The sequence below is a fragment of the Diceros bicornis genome, chromosome 5 (assembly GCF_020826845.1).
Source record: "Diceros bicornis minor isolate mBicDic1 chromosome 5, mDicBic1.mat.cur, whole genome shotgun sequence".
NCBI classification, from domain to species: Eukaryota; Metazoa; Chordata; class Mammalia; order Perissodactyla; family Rhinocerotidae; genus Diceros; species Diceros bicornis.
This window is the reverse complement of record NC_080744.1, coordinates 79,612,978-79,631,108: the sequence shown is the minus strand read 5'-3', so window position 1 is coordinate 79,631,108 and position 18,131 is coordinate 79,612,978. Positions and strand designations below refer to the sequence as shown.

The 18,131-nt window shown below is 36.1% G+C and overlaps 1 protein-coding gene across 7 annotated transcripts in view; it reads left to right on the top strand.

Annotated features, from left to right (window-relative positions):
* The window catches only part of TJP1 (tight junction protein 1), a 233,288-nt gene that overhangs the window by 191,245 nt on the left and 23,912 nt on the right, over window positions 1-18,131 (top strand). For all 7 annotated transcript variants that reach the window (XM_058542291.1, XM_058542287.1, XM_058542286.1 and 4 more), the window contains 9 exons: window positions 4,279-4,418; window positions 5,601-5,706; window positions 8,646-8,796; window positions 11,141-11,249; window positions 12,241-12,460; window positions 12,762-12,946; window positions 13,049-13,144; window positions 16,518-16,600; window positions 17,710-17,920. In XM_058542291.1, coding sequence (XP_058398274.1) covers window positions 4,279-4,418; window positions 5,601-5,706; window positions 8,646-8,796; window positions 11,141-11,249; window positions 12,241-12,460; window positions 12,762-12,946; window positions 13,049-13,144; window positions 16,518-16,600; window positions 17,710-17,920 — 1,301 coding nt within the window. The remainder of the gene's footprint in view (window positions 1-4,278; window positions 4,419-5,600; window positions 5,707-8,645; window positions 8,797-11,140; window positions 11,250-12,240; window positions 12,461-12,761; window positions 12,947-13,048; window positions 13,145-16,517; window positions 16,601-17,709; window positions 17,921-18,131) is intronic.

Below are 18,131 nucleotides of genomic sequence, written 5' to 3'. Positions count from 1 at the left end.
AATTTAATATGGTGATGTGAGTTCCATCCATCTGAAATGTTGTCGTAATAACTGTATTACAGGGGAAAAAGGTGCTAGACAATATGATATGAAAATTAGCCAAAGGTGAAAATACTAGTAGGAATTTTGTGTGATAAACAGAACAAGAGCCGTGTTGCACAAGTGATAATCTATTGGTTATCATTGGGGAGGACATTCAAATTAAAATATTATAATTGATTCTGAGTTATCGAGATGGTAGTTATTAATGTCAGTCACATTTTAAATTTAGAAAGTTTTTTTTAAGTTACAAGAAAGAAGAAAACCAATTGGAAATGTTTGTTTTTGAATCTTTTTTAAGCAAATAGTTTAAAATCTGCTCGTTGCAGAGGAACAGAAATTTATAGACCTATTAAAATTATGTAGTACTTTAATCTCATTCTCTTTTTGTTAAAATGTTCATATTTATAATATATCATTTGCATTTTTTAATGCAAAGAATGCAGGGAGAATTTGCTACTTTGTATGCTCTTTATATTCTGAGGTGCCTAGAGCAGTTTGGGGATAAAGCTTAATTGTGTTTGTTTATTCTTGGACTAATTGTGTATGAGATTTTATTACATAAGCAATGGCTAAAAATTTTGACCTTTTATGATGTAAAAGTAGTTCATTCTGGTTTAAACTAGAAAATAATCTTGGCTTGTATAGTTTTTTCTAAAAGACTGTTTTATTTACATGTAGAGCTCATTTAATACATATAATTTAAAACTAGAGTACACTTCCACAGAATAGTTAAATGAATATAAAAATAGAAACTATGAAAAGTGCTTATGTTTTATTCTTTCAGGAGAATAACAAGGAAGAAACTTTTTCCTGATAAGAGACTGCTAATAATATGCATTAATAGAACCAAATTCTTTATTTAAAGTTAGATTTAATTCCATTTTAAAATAATGTTCATTTTAAAGATTAAAATATTTTAAAACATTTCAGTCTTTACTTTGTAAGTAATATGTAAATATTTTCTTGTTATAAAAATTGAAATAGAAGAGCTAAACCTAAAATTCCTCTGGGCTGCTGTTTTGTCTCCTTCTCCCTCCAGGGTGAACCACTGTTGCCTGTTTGGTCGTATCCATCTAGGTTTGTCTACATGTGGGCATGTGCATGCACATGTTGTTTAACTATACGGAGAGAATTTTTTTTAATACCTTAGTGATGTCACGCCACATATAGTCTTCAGTTTGTGCTTCTTCACATTTTGTTTTGGAGTTATTCTCGTGTCTCTACGTAGAGCTCTCTTTCATCATAATTTATTTTAATATTTCAGTTATCTTCAATTATAAAAGCAACACATGCTTATTAGAACAAGTGAAACAGGTCAAATCCATCAGCTCCACCTCACCCCAGTTCCCACATCTCTTGGATTAAGCCTTTCTCCCTACTCCTACAAACATTTAGCATCATATGTAGAGTTTGTGTGTGTTTTTTTAATAAGGAAGAAAGGTCAGGCTCTGCACATTATTTTCCAGCTAGCTAATTTCACTTAACAAGCAAAGGGAACATCTTTCTGGCTTATCCTTTTGATGAGAAACTTTCCATATAATGGAAAGTCTGTTTCTAGGTCATTGTGCAAACAATTGCGTAAGCATCTTTGTTTATGATTTCATGTACTGGCTCTTTTTATTTGTAAAGTCATCAAAGAGTGTCTTGGTGTTATTTAAAAATTTTTATGGATAGTGCCAGATTGGAGCTGAGCATCTTTTCATGGGATTATTGACCATTGGATTGCTTCCTCAGTAAATTGCCTGGTTCATTTCTGTTGCTCATTTTTCTGTTGGGTTGTTCTTTTTCATATTTTCGTCAGTGAATAGTAGCTCTTTTGGCAAGTGTGTTGCAAATATGTCTTCATAATATCTTTTCCTATACAATTAAACATTTTTAATTTAGTCAAATACTTCCATCTTTCCTTTATGTATTCTGAATTTTTATCATTCTTATTTAGGGAGATCTCCCCCAATCTAAAATTGTGCAGATTTTCTCTAGGATTTTTATAATTTTTAATGCCATTGTTGCTAGCATATTTTTTCCTTTTCAATTCCGTCTGATTGTTGAGATATTGATAAAAATCTGATTTTGAATGTAATTAAAATTCTCTTAATTTTTTAGTATTCTTTTATACTCACCAAATTTTTTTCCCAGTATTTCAACCCCATTATTTCATGATTGTATCATCTGAGTGTTCAAAATAGTGATAAATAACAGTAGTGTTGGCAGGTGTCGCTGTGCTGTTTACTGATTTTGGTGTAAATAGATTCAGCACTTCACTATTAAATATGGTGTTACCTCTTTGTTTTGGAAAATAGTCTCGTAATTAACTGTACTGGCTGTATCTTTGCTTTATTTATGTTTTTATTAGAATCGCTGTTGAATTTTTTCACATGCCTGTTTGACCGATATTAACATTTTTTTTCTGTAATATTTGGATGTAATAATGAATTATGTGATAGATTCCTAATGTTGAACCAGCCATGCACTCTTGATTGAAATAACCATGCTGTGGTTGTGGTATAGTTTTTAATATATTGCTATATTCCCTTAGATAGTAGTTTATGTAGAATTTTTTCCTCCATTCATAATTTAAAATATCTGTTTTCTTTTTTTGTACTGTCATTGTCAAGGTTTGGATATTAAGGTTCTCAGGCCTCAGATTTAATTGCTAATCAACAGAATGTTGAAAATTTTTAAAGATGGGTACACAAGATGCTATTATGATACTATTCTCAGTGTTATCTCTGTATTTCGGAATTTTCCACAACAAAAATTTTCTAAAAATTGAATTAGAGAGCTTTCTTTATTTTTCTGTGGTCTAGGATAATTGAAGAAACATATTATTTTGTTTTTCAGAGGTTGGGAGAACTCAGCTGTAAAACCTTCTATACTTGTTTAAATGTTGGATCTTGATTTGTCTTTTTATTTGAGGTATATTTATTGATCTCTTTTATGTATTGTCTTGATTCAGCTTTTATAATTTATATTTTTCTGGGGAAAATGTTGATGGACATTTAGATTTAATTTTTTTGTTTGTTGCTATTAAAATGATATCAGAATAAATATTTTTACAACTGTTTTCTTGAACATATATGTATTTCTCTAGGATACCTAGAAGTGGAATTACAGCTTATTGCATATTTTCTTTTTTTTTGTTTGATGAGGAAGATTAGCCCTGAGGTTGAATATGTTTTCATCTTTATTGTCTATTTGTATATCCTTTTTGGTGAATTGCCTCTTCCTAGTATTTGCTAATTTTTCTCTTGCGTTGTCTCTTTTAAACTGATTTATAGTTCTTTATATGTTCTAAATGTCAAATTCTTATTTATATATGTTATTAGGTCAATATATGGTCTTAATATTGAACTCTTATTACATATGTTAGGTCAAACTGTATGAAATTGGTAATATTAGCTGTTTGAACTAAAAAATCCCATTTCATTTGGTTCAACCCAATATGTATATTTTTTCCAGTTATTTGCATGCCTTTTAACTTTTTACATAGTCACTTTTGTTGATACATTATGGCTTTTGTGCATTGAGTCTTACTTTAAAAGTTCTCTATTTTTGATGATACAAACTTTTAAAAAATATTTTATGTTTAAGACTTTATTCCATCTGAAATCAATTTATATTTTTGTCATCGATACGCATAGAGATCTAGTTTTTCTAAATTTGTGGACAATTGTCCTAACCCTGTTTATTAAACAGGATGTTCTTTTCCAACAGCTTTGGACTGCCACTTCCATAATAAACTTTGCTACTGTGGATATATTTCTTCATTTTCTGTTTTGTTACATTGATCTATTTTTCTGTTTCTGTGGCAGTACTATTCTAGTTTTAATTAGTAGGTTTTTATAGTATTTTGATAGCTGTTAGAGCAAGTCCTTTGTCATTGTTTTTTGAGGTTGTTTTGGCTATTCTTTTTGTGTGTGTGTAAGAGGAAGACCAGCCCTGAGCTAACACCGGATGCCAGTCCTCCTCTTTTTGCTGAGGAAGATTGGCCCTGGGCTAACATCTGTGCCCATCTTCCTCTACTTTAGATGGGACACCGCCACAGCATGGTCTGACAAGCGGTACGTCGCGGCGCGCCCGGGGTCCCAACCTGCGAACCCTGGGCTGCTGAAGCGGAGCACGTGCACTTAACCACTGCCCCACCAGGCCAGCCCTGGCTGTTCTTGTACTGTTCTCTTACAAGTGATTTTCACACTGACCTTTAGTCTCATAATTTTTTATTTTACTAATGTATAGTCTCCGGAGCAGAGAGGAAGAGAGAATTTCTAAACCTGGAGCTATTTCAACTCCTGTAAAGCATGCAGATGATCATACACCTAAAACAGTGGAAGAAGTTATAGTTGAAAGAAATGAGAAACAAGCACCCACTCTTCCAGGTAAGCCTAGCAAAATACTAAGTTCAGAAAACATTAGCCATCACACTAAAGTAATTGTCAGGATTTACAGAAAACTTAAAAATACAGTTATTTTTACTATTACTACTGCTCTGCTGCTGCTACTACCACCACCACGCCTTTGTGAATTTTTCTGTATTTGATTTCCAGCTATTTCCTTGTAAGCAGAAGGTTGGCGTGGATCAGTAGGCTTTCATGAGTTTTTTAAAAATTTTCTAGATAGAAGTTATTCATGGTTACCAGCTACTCACAGTGAGTAAGGTTCTTATGCAGCACTGCTCATTAGAGAGAAATGTTAGATTGGCTTAAGAAATTTTATTTCAAAGTTACTTTGCCTGTTGAAAGTGTTTCACTTTATAAAGTATTACCTAGTAGAGCTGTATATGAGACCAGAAATAAGAAATCTGCAAGGTTCTGAGATCTGGTTGCTTGAAAGGCCTGGAGATTTTGGTTTTAATGTCTCTCAGTTCCTTTTCTCAAATCTTGTTTTTGCTCTGCTTGTTTAGTGGCAAGACTATGGATATTAAAAATAAATTCTACCATAGTGAAAAAAGAAGGTTGCTTTGACAGTCTTAACAGAGGGACGTAGGGATTCTCTCTCCTTATATTTTTTTTCTTTGATGCTTCCCTAGAGAATAGATTTTTCAAACCATAACAGCGGGAGCTGTGGAAAGCACAGGTGACCAGTAACTTGCATACTTGTTATAAAGACATCAGAATTTATAACTGTAAACTCTATATATAATGTTCTTTATCAGGTTCTCTGAACTTACATTTTTGCTGATGAATTTTGTATATTTTACAGACTTTTTATTGTTTGGTTATTTTCTTTTTTAATTTTTTTGTGTGTGTGTGAGGAAGATCAGCCCTGAGCTTAACATCCATACCAATCCTCCTCTTTTTGCTGAGAAAGACTGGCCCTGGGCTAACATCCGTGCCCATCTTCCTCCACTTTATATGGGACGCTGCCACAGCATGGCCTGACAAGCGGTGCATTGGTGTGCGCCCAGGATCCGAACCCCGGGCCGCCAGCAGCGGAGTGTGCACACTTAACCGCTACGCCACGGGGCCGGCCCTGTTTGGCTATTGTCACTGGTTGCTTACATCATTATTCATTTTTTTAAAAATGATTCTTGCACAGTTTTTAAATTTTCTTTCTATTAGAACCAAAGCCTGTATATGCTCAAGTTGGACAGCCAGATGTGGATTTACCTGTCAGTCCATCTGATGGTGTCCTGCCGAATTCAACTCATGAAGACGGGATTCTTCGGTAATGCAATTTTAAACTTGTGTTATCTTCTCTATCCATTATTAAGTATTATTTAAAGTGAGTATTCAGTTGCAAACTATGTTGCATATACTTTTTAAAGTAGTGTATTACCACTTAACTTATGATTAGATTCGAAAACAACAAAGAAACTTTTTGGATGTTTACTTCTTTCTCACCGCTGTCTCCTACCTAGTTTTTAGATCAGGAGTTACAAAGTTAAAAAATGGTTTTCTATTTAGACATCAGAATTTTCACAAGCTTTCTAATGCCCTGGCATTAAAAAAACAAATACAAAAAAATCAGTTTCTCCATTTCAGCACTGTTGACCTTTGAGCCAGATAATTTTTATCATGTAGACTGTCCTCATTGTGGTATGTTTAGCAACATCCCTGGCCACTAGCTGCCAGTAGCACCCTCCAGTTGTGACTACCAAAAATATCTCCAGACATTGCCGGATGTTTCTGGGGGGCAAAATCGCCCCTACTTGAAAACCTGTTCTAGATTCGTGAGCAACTCAAAAGTAGTTTTTGATATTCCACACCTTTTATTACTTTATATTTTATACTTGATGGGGTTAAGATGTAAATTTTATAATCAGGTTTCAAACCATCATGGTCATCAAATTAGTCTTTTGTTGCCTCTGTGGTAAAAGAGACATGATGTGAGTAATTGAAAATTACCGAATTTCTTAAAGTGGGTTAAATGTAGATCCCTGCTCTCACCTATTTTTTCTGTTAAAGAAAATTGGTTTACCATAAGACCTAGCTAGGTAGAGAGAAATAGCTCCTGAAATAGATGGGTATCACACAAGTTTAAAATCATATATTTTTAATATTAGGTAACTGGTCATTCAAAATTCTATAAATTGCAAAGAAATAGTCCCCTTCTTTTACCTTTCTTAAGAATTGCTTGAAAGCTTTTTTTTTTTTTTTTTTTTTTTTTTGGTGAAGGAAGATTGGCCCTGAGCTAACATCTGTGCCCATCTTGGCCCTGAGCTAACATCTGTGCCCATCTTCTTCTACTTTGTATTTGGGACACCTGCCACAGCGTGGCTTGATAAGCGGTGCGTAGGTCCGTGCCCAGAATCTGAACCTGGGAACCCCGGGCCACCTGAAGTGGAGCACGCAAACTTAACCACTATGCCACTGGGCCAGCCCTGCTTGAAAGTTTTTCTCTCTCTTTAAGTTTTCAGAAAACTTTAAGGATTAGATTCCAGAGACATATTTCCCTGGGAGAGCCCTGAAGAACAGATACCAAAGAGGATTAAGGGTGTGGGCAGGATTTCCTAGCTGAGCCAGGAAGGGTTGGGTTATTTGTTCAAATCCAGTGGATGGACTTGAGGCAGAATGGTTAGTGAGAGTCTACTTTTTACCATTGCAAGTAGTTGATATAATGCAGGTAGGGCAGAGTGTAAAATGTCAGGCATCAGGGGCTCATGACACCAGGAGTTTGGGCCTAAAGCTGTCCTCGAGCAGTGGTTTTAAAAAGCCAAATTTTCGTGAAGGATGCAAACTACAATCAGCTATTTTTACTTTTTGAGGCACACTACATTGGTCAGTGTTAGAAGAGAAGGACTTCCAGGGACCTGGAGTCTTAAGGACTTTGAGGAAATGTTTAAGAGCTCTCTGTACAATTGTTTTGGGAGAGGAGTCTGTGAGAGGGCTCCAGACTCAACTGGAAAAGTAGGATACCACCACAACCAAGGGACTCACCCTCCACGATAAAACTGGTAAATCGTTTCAGGGAGGGGCCAAGGCTGCCACCAACCCTGGCAGTGACTGACCTCATCTAACCTACAGGTCCTTAGGTTTATGTTTAGCTAATGTTAGTTCCAGATGAGGAAACCAGATCAAATGTGAATACCTTATAAATTCTAAAAGCTAAGGTGGTCTTTAGTTGGTTTAAAAGGACTAGACATCTCTCTTTCCTCAACTCATTCATTCGCTTATTTGATTTGTGTACTTTAGTTAGTTTCTAATAATTTGCCCATTGTTGCTTCGTGAATTAAGAGGAAAGAGACTTTTTCTACACTTCATGTCGAAATAGGTAAAAGAATTGTGTGTCTACTTGGCTTGGAATGTGGGATAGTTATGGAAACCTAGAAGGATAACTTGTAATTATGTGTGTAATTTGTAGTTAAGTACCCTAAAGGGTAATTTGTAATTATGATTTATTTCTGCCCAGCCATTCTTCTAAAGCATCCTTCAGTATTTGTTTTAGCAGTGTCACCAAGTTCTGACACTACACCAATTATAGAGGGATGTGCACGCGTTAATTCTTTGCCATTCTCTCTGTAGCAAGAAAGGGGCAGAGATTGAATGTGAGGCTACTCCAGAAAGGCTGAATGATGATAAGATTTTTATTTAAAATTCAGAGGGGCTACAGAGTAAGTGATCTGTGTGAACTAGTGAAAGAGTTCACCAACTGCCAAGTTTAAAAACCACTTTCTGTTGGATGTAGAGATCACAGTGCGTGGAGCCTGATTTTGACTCCCTGGTATTAGAAAAATTGGTCAATTTATGCTTCAATTTCTACCTTTAGAAAACAGTACTTCTCAGTTATTCAGTACAGATGATATGGTATGAATTGGGGTGGAAGAAAATGGGAGTGTTTTTTTTTTAGCCATAGGGTATATACCATAAACATCCAAGACTCTGAGAGTTGGAAAAACCTTATTTGTATAATTTTGTAAATTAGTATGTAAAGCAGCACTTGCATATTAAATCCAGATATTTCAAAACTTATTTTGTTAATCAGAAATTGTGCTATTAAATTTGATTTGGAATTCTAACACTAAATTTTATTCAATAAACGGTGTGGGGGATATTTCAGAGATAATGATCCTTTATTTCATTCTGAATATGGTTTTCATTGTAGCAGTTTGCTGTAACTTTTCAAGTTTCTCTTAACTATTTCGAATGAAATATTTGTTTTAACAGGCCCAGCATGAAATTGGTAAAATTCAGAAAAGGAGATAGTGTGGGTTTGCGCCTGGCTGGTGGAAATGATGTCGGAATATTTGTAGCTGGCGTTCTAGAAGATAGCCCTGCAGCCAAAGAAGGCTTAGAAGAGGGTGATCAGATTCTCAGGGTATGTCATATATCAAAAATGTGGGTTTGAAAGTACTTACATCTCTAGAAAAAGGCATCAAACACAGCAAATCTATTATAGATTGTAGTCTGTATCAGTCTCTTGAACCCCTTAAACATTCAGGCTAAGAATCCATCAGGTCTTGGTTGTGCTGGACTGTCAATTCCCATTCGTGCATTTGCTCTTGTTTACTGCTATGTTATGTGTTACTACACAGTGTGATGCTCTGGTGTCATTTTTATCTCTGGTGTTCATAGAACCTACAAAAAAATAAGTCTTAGATCCCTAAAATATCCACCTGGTAGTCTTTTAAGTTGAACTAAACATTCAGCCTGGCAAGACTCTGCCCTGGGCCACAACTTGCCAGCTGGCCAACATCAGGTGTTCCTCTCCCATGAGAGTAGTCCGTGCAGCTGTCCACGTAGCCCTCTGGTACCCTCTTCACCCCAGGTGATGGTTCAGGTGCAAGGAGATGGGATGTACATCAGGCAGATGAGTAGGCAGCCTTGGCTCTGAAGCTTTATACCCCCTAAGAGAGAGGACCAGTTACAGGAGTCAGGAAAGCCCAGTTTAGGTGCAGTCTCCCAATAGGGTCTTCTTTCTTTTGTTGTTTTTTTTTTCTTTCTTTTCCATAAACAGTGTTCCCTGGTAACATAGTACCATCTTTATCTCTCTCTTCTCCTCTTAAAATATTCAAACTATCTGGCAGATAAATTATGTCCCATTTAAATCAGAAAATCAAATCTATCAAATGTGAGTTTCTTTTTTTGCTCTACTTCTCCACCTCAGTTATCATTGCCACCTGTTTTCTTTTCTTTTCCTGCATTCAGGCTACTTCCTGCCTAGGTCCTGGATTCAGTCTCCTGCTCCAGAATCTTACTGCTTGGTTCATGTTTTTTTCTTTCCCTCTCATCTGGCTCTTTATCTATCCTCCACTGTCTTATTTCTCTCCTTTTGCTGTTGAACTTGTTGAAGGTATTGTCGAGTCCCTTCCCTGCTTTCATTTCATTCATTGCTGTCATAAAGTTTTATAGTCTAGCCTCCACCTTAACCACTGCTGGGTCTGAATTTTCATAAGCCATCATTGACTGTCATCCCCAGCCCTCATTTTCCTTTATCTCTTAGCAGTGTTTTGACTATCTTAAGTAATCCTTCTTTTAGTGCTTTATTGCTTGGATTCCATAATACTGCCATTCTGCTACTCCTTTAATCTTTTTAATTTTTTTCCTACCTTTAATGATTCTTCTAAGACTTGAGGAATGTCAGCAGCTCCCTCTTGCTAGTCAGTCTCCATCTCAGGTTTGGTCGCTTAAGTCAGCAGGCCACAGTCAGAATCTTTGCAGTCTAAGCTCTTTCCAGAGTCCCCTGCACTGTGCTAGCTGCCTGTGGCCATTTTCATCCTCCTCCTTTCCCTTCAAACTTAGCATGTCAAAAAGTCAAGGCATCATTTCTGACTTATTGATTTCCACCTGACATTATGTTGTGATTGCTCCTGATGGTATTTACGTTGTCCTCAAATACAACATTGTATAATAATGTTCACTATACTAAAGAAATTAAACAGACCTCTATTACCACCTCATACCCTATTTGAAGTAATCAGGGCATACATCATTTTAAAATTATTTCTTAATAGTTTATTTTTATTTTGTATCAAAAAAGTAGTGCATGTTGATTTTTTTTTTTTTAATGTGAAAAATCTCCGAAAGGTGAGAAGATAATCCACCTGTAATCCTGCACAGTCACTAGTGACATTTTGATAAGTTTCATTTGATCCTTAAGAGCTTCTAATATAAGTAAATATTGAGTTGGCAGACAGTGAACCTACATCATATAGATGCTCTTACAGAGATGGCACAGTTCATACACTGTTTCTTTTTAATCTTGTTTCTTTTTTATTTCTTTTTCAGAGACTGAAAGTAGGGCTCTATTGCACATTCACAGAATTTTTAATTTTTTTTATTGAGGTATAATTGACATAGAACGTTATATTAGTTTCAGGTTACATTCAAAGAACTTACAACTTAAAAATTTAAAGCCAGAGATTTTACAATGATAAATATTTTAAATTAGAAGTTGTCTTTTGTGGTTGAAATTGGTTAGATTTTGCAAAGGATGATCTTTAATATCAGAATGCACTGTGGCTACTCTTTAAGTGAATTTATGCCTTTGCTCACTTTATTTACTTGGTTTCTGCTGTTTTAAAAGTAAAATAAATTTCTTCCCTCTTAAAGGTGTGATATTTTAAAATTAGGTAAACTCTGAGATTGTTTCCTGTGTAGATAAATATTTTTATAATCTTAAAATATGGCCAAGAGTAATTTGTGAAATGTATTTTAACCAGGTAAACAATGTAGATTTCACAAACATCATAAGAGAAGAAGCTGTCCTTTTCCTACTTGACCTCCCTAAAGGAGAAGAAGTGACCATATTGGCTCAGAAGAAGAAGGATGGTGAGATACTGTCAGAAAATGGAGAAAATAAACCTGTAGAAGTTTGAGGACTTAAATAGGGATTTTAATTTCAATTTTTTAAATAAATCACTCAAAGTTGAGTGATAAATGAATTTGTTAATCTCAGAGGGAGTTTAAGTCATTTAAGGGTTCACAATCTTACACTCTGCTCATTAGCACAGCATGATAATAGGACCAAACTTTATGGCATTCTGATTTAAGTAGAATGCCATCCAACCCTTTATAAGGCATAGAAAAATCCTAGTTGTTTACTAGCCATCAGAACCACACAAAAGTATATACGGGCAGCTTCTGAATTTTGTACTGATGTTATCTATGCAATACACTCTGATGTTTGTTCGCATTAATTCAAGAGAATGCCTAATTTCTCTGTGATTAAGCAGATACACTTTTCATTTGGAAGAGAGTTTCTGAGCCTCGGCACCATTGACATTTTGGGCTAAATAATTATTTGTTGTAGGTGCTGACTTGTGCATTGTGGGATGGTTAGAAGCATCCCTGGCTAGATGCCAGTAGCTTACACACCCTCCTTCCAACACATACAATTGCAACAACGAAAAATGTCTCCAGATATTTTCAGATATCCTCTAGGGGAGCAACATTGCTCTCATTTGAGAACCACTCATTTAGAAAATGGGAATATCTATAATACTTGCAGTGAAATTAAGTTAGATGATTTAAATAGAAAGCATGTATATGGCTTTAGACAAGTTGCTTTATCTGTTTCCGCATCAGTTTCCTCATCTGCAAGATGGAGATACTAAGAGTTCCATTTCATGAGGTAGTGGTGATGTACATGAGACAAAATACTTAATACAGTACCTGATACATAGTAAGGATTCGACATTTGTTGAATACTATTGTTTTTGTTATTAATGTTATCAACGCATCTTTACATAATGTATTCCCTTCAGATTAATTTCTTAATTCCACTAACTGCTGATAATGTTTTTGTTTTGATTCCTTTTAGTTTATCGTCGCATCGTGGAATCAGACGTAGGAGATTCTTTCTATATTAGAACCCATTTTGAATATGAAAAGGAATCTCCCTACGGACTTAGTTTTAACAAAGGAGAAGTGTTCCGTGTCGTGGATACCTTGTACAATGGAAAACTAGGCTCTTGGCTCGCTATTCGAATTGGTAAAAATCATAAGGAGGTAGAACGAGGAATCATCCCTAATAAGAACAGGTAGGAATGTTTGGATACTTCTCGTAGAACAAATTAAGTAAATGATGATAGAAGGTTTCAATCCCCTGGGAAATTTTGGCTATATAAAGCATTAGTTTTCTTTGTATTTGTCATATCTATAACTGACTGACTTGTACACACTCCTTTATTTTAGTTTAACCATTAAGGTTTAAACTGCATGTGAAGTTCTATCCAGTATTTTGACATTTTGTTTCATTATGGGTCTTTTTCCATTTTGTTTTTTGAATACCCTTATTTTATTTTATTTTATTTTATTTTTTTTTAATCTCTTCTTGTTCAGAGCTGAGCAGTTAGCCAGTGTACAATACACACTTCCAAAAACAGCAGGAGGAGACCGTGCTGACTTCTGGAGATTCCGGGGTCTTCGCAGCTCCAAGAGAAATCTTCGAAAAAGCAGAGAGGATTTGTCAGCTCAGCCAGTTCAAACAAAGTTTCCAGCGTATGAAAGAGTTGTTCTTCGAGAAGGTAGTTTATTTTCTACAGACTAACCTAATACTCTTTAATGTCAATGTGCTTAAAAAAGAAAAAGTGTGAACTATGGTACTTTTCATTTGAATTTCTCCCCAGCTGGATTTCTGAGGCCTGTAACCATCTTTGGACCCATAGCTGATGTTGCCAGAGAAAAGCTGGCAAGAGAAGAACCAGATATTTATCAGATTGCAAGTAAGTAGCTTCAAGACTGACTTAAGATGAGGTTGAGCGTGTTTCTTTACTAGTTACTCTTCTAAAGGATAGGTCTGATCCATTCACTTAATAGAAAAAAACTTTTTATAGGTTAAAATTTGCAGTTTACCCCATATATTTAATTTTGTGGGAAACCTGAATGATTGTGTCCTTGTTCTACCACTTCCCTTTAATAATAAGAAGAATCACCATTTGTGAAGCTCTGGGCTTCATATGAAAACTGCTTAGCACACAGTCTTGTTTAATCCTGACGATATCACCATGGGGTAAGTATTAGACTATCCATGCTGAAGTCAAGCAACCTGAGCCTTAAGAGTGGTTATGGTCGGGGCCACCACCAAACTCTTTAGTGTCTGATGACACCCAGCTAATGAGTCACAAAATTCGGCTTTGTACCTAACCCTTTCTGGCTTCAGTCCAGGGCTTTCAGTTATTAAGCTAACAGAAATTCCCAAATATGTATAAAGGGTAATAAAAGCATGATTCATGCTATCAGTTATTATTGCAGACATTTATAGTAAGTTAATGTTAAATATAAATATTGAGGATGTAGTGCTTTAAATGCCTAACGGATTTTACTTCAGATTTTTTCATTAGTTTAGCTATTATAGTACTTTAAATATGCAGACTTAGTTATGACCCCTCTGGCTTGCTTTAAGATATATGTAAAACTTATATAGTTAAACTTAACTATTTTTTTTTCTAATACAAAAATATCATTCTTTATTTGGAAAAGTTAGAAAACTAATTTTGGCATATATCACCATCACACTAAATTTTACCTTTTTGTATTTTTTCCACCCTTCCCACCCTTCGTAAACATACTTCTGTGAAATTTTATTTATATCATTTTCCTTTTAATAGATAATACCATATTTTCATTTTATTATCTATTCTACAATCAAATTGTGGTTGATTAGTTGTTTGTATAGTGTGTTTCAATTTTATATTTTACTATCACAGAGGATGCAGAAACCTGTTCAAGTTTTGTTTGCTTGTTTATGCTCTACCTTGTTTCCCAAAGGATTTAAATCCTCAAGAATATAGCTTTTTCCATATTTATGATGATTTTCTTGGACAAAATTCCCAAAGATAGAAAGGAATGAACTCTAAGACATGAACATTTTCTGCCTACTGCTCTGTATAATTGTTACTGCTTTCCAGAGGGGTATGCCTTTGTTGGTGGTGGTTTTCCCACTGGCTTTGTATGAAACCCTCATTTTTAAACTACATAAGTACTAATTTAAAGAATCAGAACATTAACTTGTTATTATATTGCTTTTCATTTGGTTGCTGGTGAAGTTGGATGAGGATATTTATTTTCTGAAACTCAGAAAATTTGCATACAAATGATAGTAAAATTTGAGCAAGTTATAAAATGTTTATTTCTAGTTCCCCATTCAGTTTGTTAGTTTTTTTCAAAAGAGATCTTTTTTTGGTCATTGTTGGTAGAAAACGTTTTGCCTGAAGAAGTTGATGGTGTCCCCACCCATAACCAAATTTAGGATTTTTGAACTCAGGAAAAGCAAGTGTGAAGACTTACAAAGCTCTACTTTAAAGAGGAATTGATTGGTTTAATTGGGTTTACTCTACATCCAGGCTCTTATCAAAGGGACTCAGCTTAGTTATGTGTCCTCTTTAACTCAAAAGACTCTGAAGTCTTTTGAGTTAAGGAATTAGTAGCATTTTCTCCAACCAGAACTCCCCGTTGATCTCTCTCTCTAATTCTTTTTATAATTTTATTTATTTATTTATTTTTTCCCCCAAAGCCCCAGTAGATAGTTGTATGTCATAGTTGCACATCCTTTTAGTTGCTGTATGTGGGGCGCGGCCTCAGCATGGCCGGAGAAGCGGTATATCAGTGCGCGCCTGGGATCCGAACCCCGGGCCGCCAGCAGCGGAGCGCGCGCACTTAACCGCTAAGCCACGGGGCTGGCCCTCTCTCTCTAATTCTCCTGTGTCCATCAGATTTGAAATTCTGCCCTCTTGGCCCATGGAGCTTTGTGTCATGATAGTCTCATTCTCTAGGTTCATTCGCCTTGTCCCTCAGTGTGACTTTTATCCTTCCAAATCTCTGCCTTTTTCTGATCTGAAACACCAGAGCTCTTCCTTTCTTTTCAAGCTTTCCTTGTGACGAGAGTTACAGACATTGCTGTGCCATTTTAAAAAGTGAAGAACTTCATGTAAATTGGACCGCTGAGATTCTTCGTTAGAAGTCAGCCCATGCTGAATTTGGCATGTTATACACTAGTAGAGAAGGACAGGTTACCAGTGTGAAACCACATCCTGTCTCACAGTTACAAACTAATGGTCTTCTCCGCTCCCAGGTTCCCATTCTACTGCTGTAAAAAAGGTCTGTAACCCAGAGGCCCCCAGCGAGTCTGCTACAGCAGTGTTGCTGATGGGTTATGGACCTGCCCAGGTACTGATCTCGCCAGCCCTCAGTGGCTCAATGGGGCTCTGCCCAGGAGAGGCCTCCTCAGTTTACGTCAGTGTGCCATACAAATAATACTATTTTCTCTGTGTGTCACAGTGTATTTGGAAGTAGTGCTATGCCAGGCCATAGTGGAGGCTTAGGCAGTAGAAGAAAAATGTGTGTCCCTATATACATGTTTTTACATTTTTTTAATGGCCAATTTTTTTCCAGAACATTAAGGTAGCTGGGAAACTTTTGAAAAACATGAAAAATATGTGTATTAAAACTCACATTTTAAGTTTAAATATTTTATTTATACCAAACACAGAATTTATAATTTTATTTTCCTGGCTTTAATGGAAACAGGCTCTTCAATATTGTTTTTTAAATCTACTCTTTGTCTCATTTTCACTTGAGAGAATTGCCATATTTGAAAATTTCACTTGACCAAGGGACAGTCTTAAATAATTTTTACTCGAGTTCCATTTTTGGATTCTGTTTAAAATTTTGATAAGTTGTTCATTGTGGATTATTAATTTTGATTGAACATATTGCATCAAAATATTACTTGATTACTGAGGTTTTTGGGCATCCCATTAAATTTTGCACCTGAGGCAAGTGCCTCACTTGCCTTCTCCTAATCCTGGCATTGTTGGGAAGCATTGATCTAACCCAGTGATTCTCAGCTGGGGACAATTCTGGCCCTTCGAGGACTTGTGGCCATGTCTGGGGACGTTTTTATACGTCATAGTGGGGCCGAGAGGCATCTAGTGGGTAGAGGCCAGGTCAGGAAAGCTGCTAAACAGGCCATAGTGCACAGGACAGCCCCCACAGCTAAGCATTACAGAGCCCAACTCCACTGTCAGTGGTGCCCAGTACTTGAGAAACTCTGATCTAACCAGTGGAAATTTGATGTTTTGTTTTTGTCCTGAATAGAAAGTGAACCACGAGATGCTGGAACTGACCAGCGTAGCTCTGGCATTATTCGCCTTCATACAATAAAGCAAATAATAGATCAAGTAAGTTACTAAAGATGGACCTATTTCATTGTAAGTTGTGAATGTTGTGTTTTTGAGTGAGATGGAGTTTGGTTACTTTGATAATAGTCATATACAGCATAGCGATGTTTCGGTCAACAACAGACCACATATACGATGGTGGTCACATAAGATTAGTTCCATATAGCCTAGGTATATAGTAGGCTATACCATCTAGGTTTGTGTAGGTATTCTCTATGATGTTCACACAATGACGAAATTGTCTACCAATGCATTTCTTGGAATGTATCCTCATCGTTCAGTGATGCATGACTGTAGAAGGTAGTTTTTATAAAATTATTACTGGTGTACCATAAGAAACTTAAGCCCTCGTTGAAAGGCATTATAGTAATCACTTTCAAGGGAATAGTGCTAAATGCATCAAAATAGGATCTTTCGTTACCACAAAAAAAGTGTATACAATGTTCAGATATATTAATAGACTGTTTATATTGCATCAGTACAATTCAAATTGTACTTTGATATTTATATGCATAAGAAATATGTTGTTACTCTTTTTTTGTGTGTGAGGAAGATCTGCCCTGAGCTAACATCTGCCAATCCTCCTCTTTTTGCTGAGGAAGACTGGCCCTGGGCTAACATCCATGCCCATCTTCCTCCACTTTATATGGGACTCCTGCCACAGCATGGCCTGACAAGCAGTGCGTCGGTACACGCCCGGGATCTGAACCGGCAAACCTCGGGCCGCTGCAGTGGGGCGTGCGCACTTAACTGCTTGTGCCATCAGGCCGGCCCCATGTTGTTACTCTTTAAGATCATGTCAGGAACATTGAATTGTTATACTTACTTTCACTCTCACCAAACACAGATAATACTGTCAGCTAGCAATTATTGCAGCTGTCTTCAAAGTGAGCTGGTTAAAAAGTTGTTTTTTTTTTAATTGGGCTAGAAATTATATTGAATTAATTTTTGATCACAGATTTTTCTAACGTGCCCCTGAGACATTTTGGAGCACAATTAAAGGTCCATTCCCTTTGGAATGTAGTCTAGGCTGTGACTTTGTCAGAAGGTGATGATTCTTAATTAACTGTGTCTTGTATCCTTGTTTATTTTTTTGTATGTGTCTCTAGGACAAACATGCTTTATTAGATGTAACGCCAAATGCAGTTGATCGTCTGAATTATGCCCAGTGGTATCCAATTGTAGTATTCCTTAACCCTGATTCTAAGCAAGGTGTGAAAACTATGAGAATGAGGTTATGTCCAGAATCTCGGAAGAGTGCCAGGAAATTATATGAGCGGTCTCATAAACTTCGTAAAAATAATCACCATCTTTTTACGAGTGAGTATGTTAAAGGCGTTCTTTCAGCTTAAAGTGTCTGGGCAATGATATGTAGGCAAAAACGTTGTGGTGTTCATATACTAAAAGTTAAATAACCTGTGCCTAGAAAGCCTCCTGTTGTATTAACAGCTGCTGTTTGAAAGAAAGTGTACCATGCCAAAATAGAAATTTCAAAGATTTCTATCGTCAAATATCATCTTTCAAATAACTC